The sequence below is a fragment of the Pipistrellus hanaki genome (assembly GCF_964339955.1).
Source record: "Pipistrellus hanaki genome assembly, chromosome: 3".
NCBI lineage: Eukaryota > Metazoa > Chordata > Mammalia > Chiroptera > Vespertilionidae > Pipistrellus > Pipistrellus hanaki.
Window position 1 is genome coordinate 170,515,129 of NC_140505.1, and position 13,174 is coordinate 170,528,302.

At 60.9% G+C, this 13,174-nt stretch overlaps 2 protein-coding genes across 2 annotated transcripts; both read right to left on the reverse strand.

Moving 5' to 3' along the window:
* Positions 1 to 952: 952 nt before the first annotated feature.
* LAG3 (lymphocyte activating 3) lies at positions 953 to 6,900 on the reverse strand. The gene is made up of 8 exons (XM_084878018.1): positions 6,356 to 6,900; positions 5,928 to 6,072; positions 5,346 to 5,584; positions 4,416 to 4,679; positions 3,690 to 3,965; positions 1,869 to 2,108; positions 1,470 to 1,600; positions 953 to 1,168 (listed from the first exon to the last, which is right to left on the reverse strand). Exons 1-8 carry the CDS (start codon positions 6,411 to 6,413, stop codon positions 1,010 to 1,012), a joined length of 1,512 nt encoding a protein of 503 aa, XP_084734144.1. The 5' UTR covers positions 6,414 to 6,900; the 3' UTR covers positions 953 to 1,009.
* Positions 6,901 to 8,164: 1,264 nt separating this feature from the next.
* Positions 8,165 to 12,811, reverse strand: PTMS (parathymosin). Its single transcript, XM_084878106.1, has 5 exons — positions 12,427 to 12,811; positions 9,345 to 9,416; positions 9,058 to 9,136; positions 8,876 to 8,937; positions 8,165 to 8,710 (listed from the first exon to the last, which is right to left on the reverse strand). The coding sequence occupies exons 1-5, from the start codon at positions 12,469 to 12,471 to the stop codon at positions 8,660 to 8,662; spliced, it is 309 nt and encodes a 102-aa protein (XP_084734232.1). The 5' UTR covers positions 12,472 to 12,811; the 3' UTR covers positions 8,165 to 8,659.
* Positions 12,812 to 13,174: the final 363 nt, after the last annotated feature.

Sequence of the window (13,174 nt, forward strand, 5' to 3'; positions counted from 1 at the left end):
CAGGTCTCCTGACTCTCAAAGCTGCAGCAGCAGCAGCAGCCAGCTGCCTTGCTGGCCGTTCTGGTCCCCACGTGGGGCCTTTGTTCACCACACTCTCCTTCGTCAGACTTGGATCATAACCTCGCAGGTCCGGGGCTATGTATCCTGAGGCGTGTATCGTTCAGTCCTTCTCCTGGTGGGCACACAGAGCATGTGACAGCCGCTGGGTGCATACTCCTATACAGACCCTAGCAAGGGCACCCCACAGAGGCGGTGCCTACACGTGGAGACATCAGCTGCCTGTCCCGGGCACTGCTCATCTCCCACGTGCCCAGCCTACCCAGTCACCCTGCATTGTGTGACAGTGACCACTGGGTGGCAGTGTGTTCTCGTGCCTAAGAACAGAGAAGGCCCCCAAGAGCTGAGGAACGTGGGGGTGGGGCAGAAGCAGGCAAGAACCTCAACCAGTCTTGCACCAGAAAGGTTGCAAGACTTGATCTCCAGGAGGATTTGACAGAGCAGGGCTGTTCCGTGTGTGTGTGTGTGTGTGTGTGTGTGTGTGTGTGTGTGTGTGTGTATACACATGCACCCACTACAACTAGAGGGCCAAGGACAGTGCTGAAGTGGAGCTGAATGTGGGGTGAGGTGGGGTGGGCCAGAGGAATAAAAATATAAAGGAAACCAGGGCAGCCAGCCAAAGGACAGAGGAAAGAGCTATAGACGTAAGGGGTGAGGGCTTTTTGGAGCTTTAGAAAAATTACTACCCATAGAGATAGTAACAAAGAGACTAAGGGGAAAAGAATCACTGAGAAGCCTGGGACAGAAAGGGGAAGATAAGAGAGACTGGCAGGGAAGAAGGGAGGGAGGGAGGACAAGGAGGAGGGAGGGAGGGTAGGTAGAAGGGAGCCCCCAGAGGTTGGGGAGAGACCAGACTCTTCAGGGGACAAGAAGGAGCCAGACTCAGGCTTGCTGCTGATGGGAGTTTATTTGTACTGAACTACAGAGATCCGCTGGCTGCCTGAGCTCTCGGTCAGGGCTGCTCTGGCTGTGGCTGTGGCTGTGGCTGTGGCTCTGGCTCCAGCTCTGGCTCCAGCTCCAGCTCTGGTTCTTGCTCCAGATCCTCTGTCTTGCTCTGAGCCTGAGGTGGGTGAATCCCATGCTCTAAAGCAGAGAATCTTCTTGGACGCCACTGTGGGAAGACATGGAGGGTGAGAGAGAGAGAAAAGGATGAAGAGAAAGGAATAAGGAGGCTGCTGGGCCCATCTATTCTTTCCCATGTGGTCCCAGGGCCTTTTCTCCGCCCCTTCAAGCCTCCCCTACATTCTTCCGGCACAGGGGACCCTTGGAGCGCAGAGGCCTGTGAAGAAGGGGTTTCGAAAGGCAAGTCCGGGGCCGCCTCTGTCACCTGTGCTGAGGAGGAGGTGCCGGACAGCCCTGAGGACTGGGGAGGAGGGAAACCAGTGGCAAGGGGAGGGGCGTGCTTGGCTCACCGGTCTTCTCCAAAGGTGGAAGCCAAAGGCTCCAGTCACCAAGAGGAGCAGGAGGAGGGCGCCGAGGGCGATAAGGAGAGAGAGGTGGCCTGTTTTCAGGGCTCCTGGGGCTCTGTCGGAGCGCTGGGCGCCTGAGGAGAAAGTGCAGGATTGGGCATAGAGTCGAGACTGGAAGGACATCCAGCCACACCCTCCAAACCACGAGACCCAAAGAGTTTAAGGGACTCATCCTGGATCATTCAACCAATTACTGGCAGAAGAGGATCAGGACTAGACTAGAGCTGGAAGTCAGGGCCCTCACTGAGGAAGAAAGGGCTGGGAGGGGTGGGGCGGAGGTCTGCAAGAGGGATCACGATGACTGGTCTGGAGCTGGGGACCCCGTACGGTGGGGTCTCAGACCTGAGCCGGGCAGCTCCGTGACGTAGACCGCCGTTCCGAGAAGCCTCTCCCCCTGGTACACGTGGCACCGCCAGGGCTGGGAAAGGAGGCTGGCCTCCTGCACCTGCAGCCAGGGTCCCGGGGAACCCCCCGAAGACTTGTCCTGGGGGCTCCACACAAAGCGCTCCTGTCCCGACGCCGGCGTCACCTCGCAAAGAAGCTTCCTCCGGTCGCCAGGTACCCTGGAGGATTTGGGAGTCACTGAAAAACGTGAGGGGGAAGAGATCTGTTGAGTCCCCGGTCCCTTTACTTGACACCATAGGATCAACCCCCAAGTCTCAAGCACACTGCACTCCCCTGGGCTCTGATTGGATGAGGCTGAGGGGAGGAGATCAGGGTCATGGCCAAAGTAATCTCATGAAGACAAAGTTCTGGTCAGATCACTGCTTGCTCAAAAAACTTCCCAGGCTCCCTGTTGCCTTCAGGGGACTGTGCAAACTCACCCTGGGGCCAGAAGGATCCCATAACAAATATTATTTCAGATTCTTTTACCTTCCTGACTCCTCACATGCTCAAACCCTCCATATCTGTTAGGTGAGTTGGCCCCCAATATACTTCCCACTTTTCCTGCTTCCATAATGTGAATCACACACCAGTGCCCCTGCCTTGAGGTGCCCCCCTGGATGGACTTGCCCACTTCCTGAATGTTTGGAGCACGGTGAATTGACCAACTACCTAGATACAGAGCATCTCAAAGCTAAACAGGGAGAGAGACAGGGTGAGCAGGAGGAGAAAGACGACGAACAGGAACCTGAAGATCTGGCGACACAGACACTCGAGTGCAGGCCCTGAGTCTGACACTTCCCCCGTGTGCGGCTTTGGGATTGTTCCTCCTCTAGAAAGCATCTCGCGCTGAATGGTCATGGGATACCATGGGAAACACAGAACAATGGGCCCTCGAGAAAACCTTAGGCCCAGAGAATTGGCACGCTCTGGCAACTGACTGGACACGAGGGGAGGAGAAAGCCAGGTTTCAGGGTGAGTGGGATGCAAACGGCATTCGTGGCAGAAAGGCTACGTCAGCGAGACTTCGCACGAGGAAAAGGTGGGGTTCAGGGTGGGGCTGCGGTGAGACCAGGAGATCTAGGTAGAATTTCCAGGAAGCAATGGAAATTCAGCATGGGCAGACAGGGGATGAATTATTATTTGCTAGCATGATCACTTCTTCATTCAACTGTATTCATTAAGTACCTGCTATGTGGTGCTACTATTTAGTGGCCACAGATTAGCACTGCAGACACTGTCAGGTACACCACCCTTGGTAATTGACTGAATAACCAACCAACCAACACATTTTAAGGTTTTCTGTTTTTTGTTTTGTTTTAAATGTGTTTGTTTTACGCTGTCTTGAAAAGCCCACGATCAGTAAATATTTGCTGACCGCGGAACTAATGTATTAACTCCTCCCAAATCCAGGCCACTTCCTGCAGCTTTAGCCCAAGCCCTGGCCCCAACGTGGGACAAGGGTTCTAGAGATATGGTCCACCCCTTTTGAACCATTCAAACTTTTGCCACTTCTAACTTCTCAGACCTTCCCCGCCCGCCCCACCCTCCCGCCCCCAATTCAGAGCAGGGGATCCCCTTAGAGAAGAGCGGAACATTCATCTAGTGACTCAGGGGAGATTTTTGGTTTCAGTTTTAATATGTGGGGGCGAGAAAAGAGGAGGCCTCGAGGGGCAGCCTCTGGAAACGGCATCGACAGGTGGCTTTGCCCGTATCCACATCCTTCCCTGCCCAGCTCCCCTGGGCTGGGAGCCACTCGTTCCCCCGTGCAGGGCTGACCTGTGATGACTGCCAGAGTGACCTTGGTGATGAGCTGCTGCCCCGGCAGATGGATGCGGCAGGTGTAGGTCCCGGCCTGGGCCGGGCTCACGGCCTCCAGGCGAAGGGTCAAGTTGCCATTGTCTCCAGCCACCAGCAGGTCAGGGCCTCCCCCAGGAGGGGCCCACTTGGCAGTGAGGGAAGACGGGGTGCCTACGCCAGGGGGTAGGGGGCAGGGCAGCTGCACCCGGGAACCCGCTCCTGCGTACACTGTCAGAGGGCCTGGAGGCTCCGGATCTGGAGAGAAAGGGAAACCCAGCGTTAGAGCAGAGAGAGAGAGAGAGAGAGGTGGGGGAGGGAGCAGAGGGGCTGGAGCACGGGATCTGAACGGAAGAGAGGCAGGAAAGTGCGGGAGCGAAGGAGGTGGCTGGGCTCTGAGGAGTGCTAAGGGGTAGAACAAGGTGGACGAACCACGGAGGCGCAGAAACCCAGGATGGGAGTGGGCCAGCAGGAAACCAAAGGCCGGCCATTGTGGCTGGGCGGCCAAAGGAGAGTCTACCACGGGAGAAGGCAGCAAACAGGGAGAAAGGAAGAAATCGCACAGCGAGGTCCAGAATGAGCAGGGGGGGTGTGCGGCTGCGGAAGACCTTCTTTGGGGACCCACAGGTCAGGGGGAGAGGAGGAGAGGGCAGCAAAGGCCTTGCGGTCAAGTGCGAAGGCAGACGGGAGGCAGACGGGAGGCGTTACCCAGAACAGTGAGGTTGTATGTGCTGGAGACCCTGAAGCCGTCGCTGTAGGTGAGGATGCAGCCCCAGAGCCCGGAGTCTGCCGGGCTGACTCTGGGCAGGAAGAGGAAGCTCCCCTCTAAGTGGTGGTGGGGAGACTTCTGAACAAGGGCTCTGCCTGGGCCCCGGAACCACTGCACAGAGGCCGGGAATTCGGGGCGGCTGAAGGAGCAGTTCAGGACGACCCAATCGGAGGTCCGGAGAGGCCCTGAGGGACTGGCAGTCACTGCGGGAGGATAAAGAAGGTTTAGGGGGTGGATCAGCCCCCACTGCAAACACGTTCCCGACACAAACCAGGCTGGGAGCTCCTGGACCCAGGCACCACGATGGAAACGCCTTTGTCTTCTCCCCTCCGCGCTCCCCGCACCCAGCTCAGCGCCTGGCACCTGGAAGTGCTTAAAATGGATGCCCAGGCTTTCCAGCCTCCAAGCACCCTTGGCTTGGTCTCCCCTTCCACCAGGCCTTCCTTGCCCGAGGATCCCCACGAAGCCCACCTCCTGAGCCACAGATGTCTGAAATGAATCCCTCTAGCCGGCACCCTCCCTCCAGGCCTCCCCGCTCCCAGGGGTGCCTCCCCTCCTCCACCCTGGCACGCCCACGGTGGGTGGGGGAAGGGGAGTGTAAGGGGTGATATAATCTCTCCAAAGAGCCCTCCTCCCTTTCTCCCCTAACCCCCCACACACGTGCTTTTCTGGGGGCACCTTCCCCTTCGCCATCTGGCTCCCCACCCTCTTCCGCTACCCGTCTGGGGGCTCGCAGGCAGGGCCCAGGGCGCATCCTTAGAAGCACAGCCCTGGCCCAGCCCTTCCTGCCCGGGGACCGGCGTCTGGAACCCGGCGCCCAGCTCCCGGCCCGCGCCCCTCGCCCCGCCCCCGCCCCCACCCCCACCTACTGGAGGCCTGGCCCAGGCGCAGACGGAGGCGGCAGGTGACGGGGCGGTCCCGGTCCCGGAGGTACACCGTGGCGTGGTACAGGCCCGCGTCCGCGCGCTGGGCCGGGCGCAGCCAGAGCGAGAAGTCCCCGCGCTGCAGGCGCCGCTCCTCCAGCTGCACGCGGGGCTGCAGGGGCGGCCGCCCGCTGCGCAGGCCCCCGCGCCCCAGCCTCAGCATCGTGTACTGGGCTGCGGGCGGGCTGGCCGCGGGGGGAGGGGGGGAGGAGAGAAATGGGGACATGAAAGGGGAAGAAGTCTCCAGAGGGATGCAGTCCCGCCACATTTTGAGGATCAGGAAGCCCACCCAAAGGGCAGGTCTCTCTGGACCATGAACGTCCCGCTATCCGCCCTCGCCCTGGGCCAGCACCACCCACTGCTGGCAACCGATGGGCTGCCTGGATAAGGAAGGGCCTAGGCTGCAGAGTGGCAGGGGAGGCAGGCCACTGGCTTCAGAGGGACGGACAGCTCCCTCCCCGGAGGGGACCGGGGGATGGCTTGGACCTTGGATTTGGGAATTCTGCTCACCAAGTTTGGGGTGCATACCTATCTGGTTGATGCTGCCAAGTAACCCCTCCTATGCGAAGGCTGAGGTCCTGGAGGGGGGTTCTGAGGCTGCAGGGGAGCTGGGCGGCAGCCCCCTCCTGGGCCCACACCACAGGGACCTCGGTCCCGGGCCCCTGGGCCTCCCCTGGGGAGGAAAAGAGAGAGAGGCCAAGGGGAGGGGCCGTGAGCCAAGTGACTGAGGATCAGAGAAGGAGCCTGAGGAAGACCAGGGGTTCTGCCCCTCTCCTGCCGGCGGGGAGCCTGATGGGAGGCTTTGGGGCTGAAGGACAGGGCCCCAAGCACGTCATGAGAAAAAACACCACCCAAACTAAGAGCCCTGGCTTCTGTGTAGTCAGTCATCCGGAGACCCCTGCTGACCCCCTCCTGTGGGTCAGGGTCAACCCTCTCACAGCATCACCCCATCTTACCTGGAGCCACCCACAGCCAGGGCAGAAGCACCAAGAGCAGGAACCGGGCTTCCCCCATCTCCCCTTAGGCCTGGGCCAGGAGGGGCCCTCCGAAGGGAAGCGGTCCAGAAGCAGGGACAGACAGCCTGACCAAAGAGGGGTTCTGCAAGGGGGAAGGTGGAGGAAAGGAAGCTCCAGGAAGAGGGACAGGGACAGAGACCTGGAGGGAGAGGGGAGGGACCAGTGACCAGAGGCTGGAATGCAGAGGAAAGCTGGCCGGATCAGGCAGCTGGGGGCTGGGGAGGGTAGGGAGAAAAGTTGAGGGGTGGGTGGGGGTGGGGGGCTGTCCCAGGTAATGGGGCAGGGCAGTGGCAGAGAGCAGAGCAGAGGCAAGGTGGCTGTCTTGAGCTGGGAGGCTGGTGTGCTGTTTCCAGGGCCCTTGCCCCTGTCCTTCTGCCTTCCCTTCACCTTCCCCACTTCCCCTCTGCGTTGCCCCCCCACACACCCCGGGGCTCACGGTTTCGCTTCGCAGTGGAAAGTCTGAGGGGGCTGATTCCCAGCAGCGTTACCCTCCACCCCTGTGGTGGCTGGCGCTCCCCTTGTTTATTTCCTCAGTTCTGGGTGTCCCCACCGCCTCCTCCCCACCCTCGCCCACCCTCCCCACTGCTCCCTTTCCCAGGACCTTCTGCCCTTCTCTACAAACTGTCAACTGTTTCCCCTGTCAGTCCCAGCAGTCTCACGTTCTTCCCGGCCAGCCCTTTCTGTGGTACTCCTCCCCTCCCTCATTCCTTTGGCCTCCCAGAACTTCCCTCCCTCTCCCACCCAATCATCCTTGGGATCAAGGGAGACTGGAAGGTTTATCAGACCTTAAAAGATGATAGACCAGGGGACGGTTTCCTCAAGCCCAAAGAATAGCTATAAGCTCTCGGTATGGGCTAGGCAGTTTTGGACACTACATACAGCAACTCATGAAACCTAATGTTACCCCCATTGTTACAGATGAGGAAACTGAGGCAGGCTCAGAGAGGAACTAATTTGGCAAGGTCAATTATGGAGTATGAAGCTGTGTCGTCCGGACCTTGGGTGAAGGATGGGTCTTTAGCAAGCTGGTGGTGTTACTAAGTCACACGCACCTGCCCCAGCTCAGACCCCTGCTCCCAATCCAGAGGTTCTAGATTGGCAAGGGTGCTATGGAGAAATGCAGAAATCCTGCTCCAGAGATCGAACCCTAGAAAAAACGAAGGCAGACGTACCGAGACTGCCCGAGGGAAGCCCTTGCTCCCCACCTGTCCCAGCCTGAGGAGCCCAGCAGGGAGTGGTGGAGGGTGGGTGCCAAGAACTAGCAGCCAGCCTGGGCACAGGAGGCCTGGAGTTCTCCTCCATTTAGCCAGGCACTCACTCCCTCAGCGCCAGGCAGAGGGGCAGCTCTGTTGCTAGGCGACTCTCACTCCAGGTCCCAGGAAGTGGAGACCCAGGCCTCCAGCCTTCTCCCACTGCAGGGGCGGGACTTCCTGTTTCTGAGGCTGTTTCTTGGCCCGGTTCAGCACAACAAGGCTGGTAGCTTTCCACTGGGCTCAGCAGTGTCTAGACCCGGTGTGGGCTAGCAGGGAAGTACGTGTGCATTGCTGGGGAGGAATTCCCCAAGAATCCAAAATCAGGACAACAGTTAGCTCTCAAAGAAGCCGTGCTCCATGTCCACCCGGAAAGTGCTGACCTTGTCTTCTTGAGAGGTGGATGATAGGAGGACACTTTTTTTATAGAATGGAAGGGTCCCAACAGAATGTGACATTGCCACCCTCCTCCCTCGGCCCTGGGAAAGCAGGAGACAGGTTAAAAACAGAAGCGCGACCATTTCTTTATTAAATTATACAAAAAGGGGAAGGGGGGGGCAGCTGTAGGGCTTGGTCCCAACCCTGGCCCCACCCCAGCCTGGCGCTGTCTGAGAAGGGGATCTGAAGGAGACCCAGGGGTCAGGCAGGGTAGGGATGGGCAGGACAGAAAGGTAGGATGCAGAGGTTCCGAAGGAGAAGCTATCGGAGGAGGAGGGGTGGGCGGGAGGGAGGAAGAGAGAAAGAGGGGAAGGGGGCAATTGGGGACCAGCTGGGGAGCTCAGAGGGAGCGGGTCGGGAGGTGGGACAATGGCAGAGTGAGGATGGAAGGGCAGTGTCTGGAGAGGTGGACACGAGGAGGCTGGGGAGGAAGAGGGGGATAGCTCTGGTGCAGGGCCCAGAGCAAGGAGTCAGGTGAAGAGTGGCTGCACTGAACTGTTCCTGCCCCGTCCCCAGGCCTTGAGAGGCCTCCTTCCCCAGCCCGTCGGCAGGGGGCTCATGCCGAGGCCCCATTTTCTGTCTTCTGCCGCTTGGGATCAGCTTCATCCTGTGGGGAGGGAAAGCGCTGGTAACTGGGAGAGGGACTTGCCCCTGTCCCTGCCCTGTTCCAGCACCCGCCCATGCACCACAGGGTTCTGGATCCAAATCCAAAGGGCTCCCAGCCCCTGCTGCATCCCTGACAGCCCCTCGGGCCCCACAACCCAGCCCAAACCTCCTCTTCAGCAGCTCTCTTCAGCGCCGGCCCCTCGTCGTCATCATCTTCTTCTTCCTCATCTGAGGAGCCAGAAATGGGTCATTGGGGAGGCAGGGAGCCCCAGCAGGCCCCAGTGGTCGCCCTCAGCCCTGTGTCAGTTCTTCAAGCCCACCCTCACTCTGCTCCTTGCCCCTGCCCACCTTCCTCTTCCCCTTCATCCTCTTCCTCTCCGTCCTCAGCGGTTTCCTCTTCCTCCTCCTCAGCACCGTTTTCCTCCTCCTTTGGGGACGAGAAGAGAGAGCTGGTCAAGCTGGCTGCTTGCCTCCCACACCACCACCACCAGCGGCCCGGGGCACTGGGAGGGCCGGAAGGATGGGGCAAGGAGGATGGGAGAAGAAGTCAGAGGAAAGCCAGAACCCAACTTCCTTCACAGGAGGGGGAATGGTGGGCAGGGGTGGTCCCAACCCCCAACCCTGACCCTTAGCACCTCCACCACTTCTTTCTTTCGCTCTTTCCGGCTCGCCTTCTCCTCCACCTTCTCTTTCTTCTCCTTCAGATCCTGAGAGAGAGAGAGAGAGAGAGAGAGAGAGAGAGAGAGAGAGAGAGGTCACCTTTCTCTCACCAGAAACCATCTGCAGCCCCGAAGTCCGGCTCGCTGTGGTTCTCCCTCTGCAGTGAGCTGAGAGGAGAGTGTGAGATAGAAAAGGTAATCACAGCAGTCTAGAGTCAGAACAGAGGTCGCAGGCTCCATAAGGCCACAAAGGGCTGAGATCAGATTCTTTCTTCCCCAAGCCTCAGAAACGATGAAAAGTGATGAGGAAGAGAACCAGGTGGCCAAGGGAACTGCTCCCCATCCCCATCAAGTTCTTCCAAACCTCACAGGCTGGAGAGTTCAGCTCAGCAAAGCAGATCCCCTCCATCTGCTCACAGCCATGATGCCCCACCCCCTCCCACGGCCTGCCCATCTCTGCCTTTTGTCTACCCCTGGGGCCTTTTCCTGGTACTTTCCTGGGCATCCCTCCCAGCTACCAAAGCCTGTTTCCCTGTGTGTGTGTCTGTCCCCGGAGTCCTCAGCCTCCTGCGTGGGCAAACACCACAGGAATAGGGAGGGAGAGCACTCTTGCCCAATTCCTGACACCCTCTCTCACTTTTTCCCACTCCCCCTTTGGGGAAAAAAAAAGTTTCACCTCCCTGAGGCCTGTGGAGAGTGCCCGGTGTGGTAGGAGGGCAGAAATAACCACTTCCAGGGGATGTAGGTCAAGTAGGATAAAAGAAACATGGGAGAATGTGGGGCATGGAGAGGAAATGAGACAAGTTCTGTGTCTGGGGTGGGACAGGAATACTGATGGGGAAGGTACCTTAGGACACCCGCCCCCTTCTTCACCCCAACATCTAAGCAGGCACACCCTGTCTTTTTCTGATGTGGCAGAGGGAGGTGCTCCTGAGAGTCCCCCTTCTCTAGACACACCTGCCCTTCCAAGTTTGATTCATCCTCTTCCCACCCCACCCTTGGCAGGCCCTGAACGAGTGCCTCCTTAGGATCAGATCTGGCCTTGGTGTGCAACTCTGTGTATCTGATCCACGTGGATGGAAGTTTTACGTGTGAGCAGATCACCCCGGGAGGGTGTGTCCTCTCTGGAACTGGACTGGGAAAGGAGGGGGTATGGGCTGGTGTCAATGGTTGGCCTGGAGGGACACTCGATTCCCTCCTCCCTCTCTGGGAAGGGAGAATGCTTGACCCTCTCTCTCACTCCAGCTAGGTTTCTTCAAGTCACTTGGCTGTCCTCGTTTCTTTGCCACACGGTCGGTATGGCATTTCTTTCTTCTTTTTTAAATTTATTTTTGATGAGCGAGAGAGACATTGATTTGTTGATCCACTTATTTGTGCATTCGCTGGTTGATTCTTGGATGTGTCCTGACCAGGGAACAAACCCACACCACCCACACCGTGGCACGACGCTCTCACCAACTGGGCTACCCGGCCAGGGGCCAGGGCAGTGTGGTACTTCTACTACCTGGTGGATTTGCTCCTCCATCCTGGGCCTGGAGAGCCGGGGCTCAGGCGCGTCTCTGTGGGCCCTAGCACCACGTCTCTGTGTCGCCCTGGCCTGAGTTTCCCATCTGGGCTTACGGGGGGGAGGGACAGTACCAGAGACCAAAGTCCGAGGGGCCGGGCCCTCTCCTCCCTGTCCTGTCCTTCTGGTCACTGTCCTTCCATGATCCCCTTTCCAGGAGGGGATGACCCGGGTCTTGTGCTAAGCAGCCCTCTGGCCCATTTAGTCAACCCAAGCACACGCTGACACAGGCTGACACCAATTCACACACTCGGCTTCAGAGGGGCACCCACGCAACTCAGAGACACATGGCCCGGTGTCTGGTCTTCTGGCACACTCTGGAGACAGCCGGCATGGGAGCACGGTGGAGTCCCAGGAACAGCAACATGGCTGCAGGTCTCCCCAGGCACACATGTAACTGACACAGGCAGTCCCACACACTTGCTGGATTTCAGACATACAAAGACACCTACTCAATGGAGTCACGTGCCACCACACCTTGCCAGATCTCGCACACAGCCCCTCTTGCGCGGCCTTGAACCCCACCGGTCCCCTCCTTTTCACCTCCCAGGACATGGGGAGGCCTCGGTGACCTCTCCTCAGCCACCCTCCCCTCCCAAGGTCGGGCTCCCAGCCCCCAAGCCCTGGCCGGATTAATTTCCCAAAGCGATGCTCCGCAAGCTCCCTGGAGAAATTAAAGGCTGGAAGAGAGGCAAGGGCAAATGGATGGCCCCGGGAAGAAGGGGGCTGACGAGAGAGCAAGGATGGCTCCGTGCAAGGCGGGGTAATGCTGAGCAGAGGCTTTTTCGAAGGCTATTCCTATCCCGCCTCTGATTTTTAGGGATCAAGATTCTGTAAGTGGAGGGTGGAGTGGGGGGAGGGGGCGTGGGAGGGGGAGAAAGGCTGAAAAGGTGCCACGGAGAGGAAAGACAGCTGAAGGCCACGGTGAAGGAAAGGATACAGGCGGAAAGGACAGAGGGAAACGCGCACATAGAGGCAGCGGCTGTCCAAGGAGAGAGGCCAGCAGCGGTCGGGCCTCGAGGGGAGGGGCGAGCGGAGCAGCCTCCGCGGACAGCCCTGTTTACACAGGAGAGTGTCTCCCCACTCAGCCCGGGAAAGGTGAAGTCAGACTGGCCATCGGGCGGGGGCCGGGGCCGGGGCCGGGGAGAGGGGCAGGCGGAGCGCGCGGCGCCGAGCGCAGACGGGAAGCTGGCGGGGGCCGGGGCCCGGGCGCGCGGGCCGGGCCGGGGCGGGTGGAGACGGCGGCCGGGCCGAGCGGGGCCGGGAGCGGCGCCGGGGAAGCTAGAGGGCGCTGGCGGGCGGCACGCCGGCCCGGGGAGGCAGCGCCAGGCTGGGGCGCGGGGGGCGGGGGAGGGCGGAGAGGGGTCCGCCGGGATCGGCGCCGCCGGGGCAGCGCGGGGCCGTCGGGGGCGGCCGGGGGCGCAGGGCCGCGCGGAGTCCGGGGGTGGGGGAGGCGCGCGCGGGTCCGGGTGGCGGCCGTCCCCGCCCGTGTACCTTGGCGCTCAGCTCGGCCGCTGCCTCCACGCTCTTCTCCGACATGGTGCCGGGGCCGGGGCGGGCGGGGAGCCGGGGTCCCGGGGTCGGGACGGAGGGGCCCTGGACGGCGGGCGGCGGCCGCGGCCGGAACCTGGCGCGGTGGCGGCGGCGGCAGCGGCAGCGGCGGCGGCCGCTCGGCGGGCTGGGGCTCGGGAAGAGGCGGCAGAGGCGCGCGGGGTGGGGCGGGGGTGGGTCCGGAGCGGAGACCCGCAGGGCTGCGGCCGTCCGGAGGGAGGGCGGGCGGTGGCGGGCGCGCTCCGGCCGCGGTCGGTCGCTCGCTGGGTCCTCGCCGCCCCCGCACCCGCAGAGCTGCCACCGACCAGCCGCTGCCGCCCCCGGGCAGGGAAACCGCTTATAAAGGCGGCGCTGCCCGACGGGAGGGGCTTCCCAGGGGTGGGGCCGGCGGGAGCGGGGAGGAGGAGAGCGAAGGGAGGGGGATGAAAGCGGAGGCTGGAGAGGTGGGGATAGGAGGATGGAAGCGCGGGGAGGGGGAGCGGGGAGGCGGGAGGCGGGAGGCGGGGGGCGGGGGGAAGGACGAGGCGGGCGGGGGGGGGGGGGGGGGGATGGAGGGACGGGCGGCCTCGGAGAAAGGCGCGGGGCGCGGAGGTGGGAAGGGGTGGGGTTCCTGCGGGGAGGGACCTGCGGATCTCGACCGTGACGGTGGAGTCAATCTTTTGGGGGCGGGCTGGAGGGATGGCCAGAATCC

Bases quoted from the DNA above. Each gene is read 5' to 3' on its own strand.
- PTMS (XM_084878106.1), bottom strand. From the start codon at position 12,471: ATGTCGGAGAAGAGCGTGGAGGCAGCGGCCGAGCTGAGCGCCAAG. The intron at 9,417-12,426 runs GTACACGGGCGG...TCTCTCTCTCAG, and splicing joins CGGCCGAGCTGAGCGCCAAG to GATCTGAAGGAGAAGAAAGA. The intron at 8,711-8,875 runs GTTTGGGCTGGG...CCCTCCCCACAG, and splicing joins AGAGAGCTGCTGAAGAGGAG to GATGAAGCTGATCCCAAGCG.
- LAG3 (XM_084878018.1), bottom strand. From the start codon at position 6,413: ATGGGGGAAGCCCGGTTCCTGCTCTTGGTGCTTCTGCCCTGGCTGTGG. The intron at 5,585-5,927 runs GTATGCACCCCA...CCCCGCGGCCAG, and splicing joins TGGCAGCATCAACCAGATAG to CCCGCCCGCAGCCCAGTACA. The intron at 1,601-1,868 runs GTCTGAGACCCC...CTTTCTCCTCAG, and splicing joins CACGGAGCTGCCCGGCTCAG to GCGCCCAGCGCTCCGACAGA.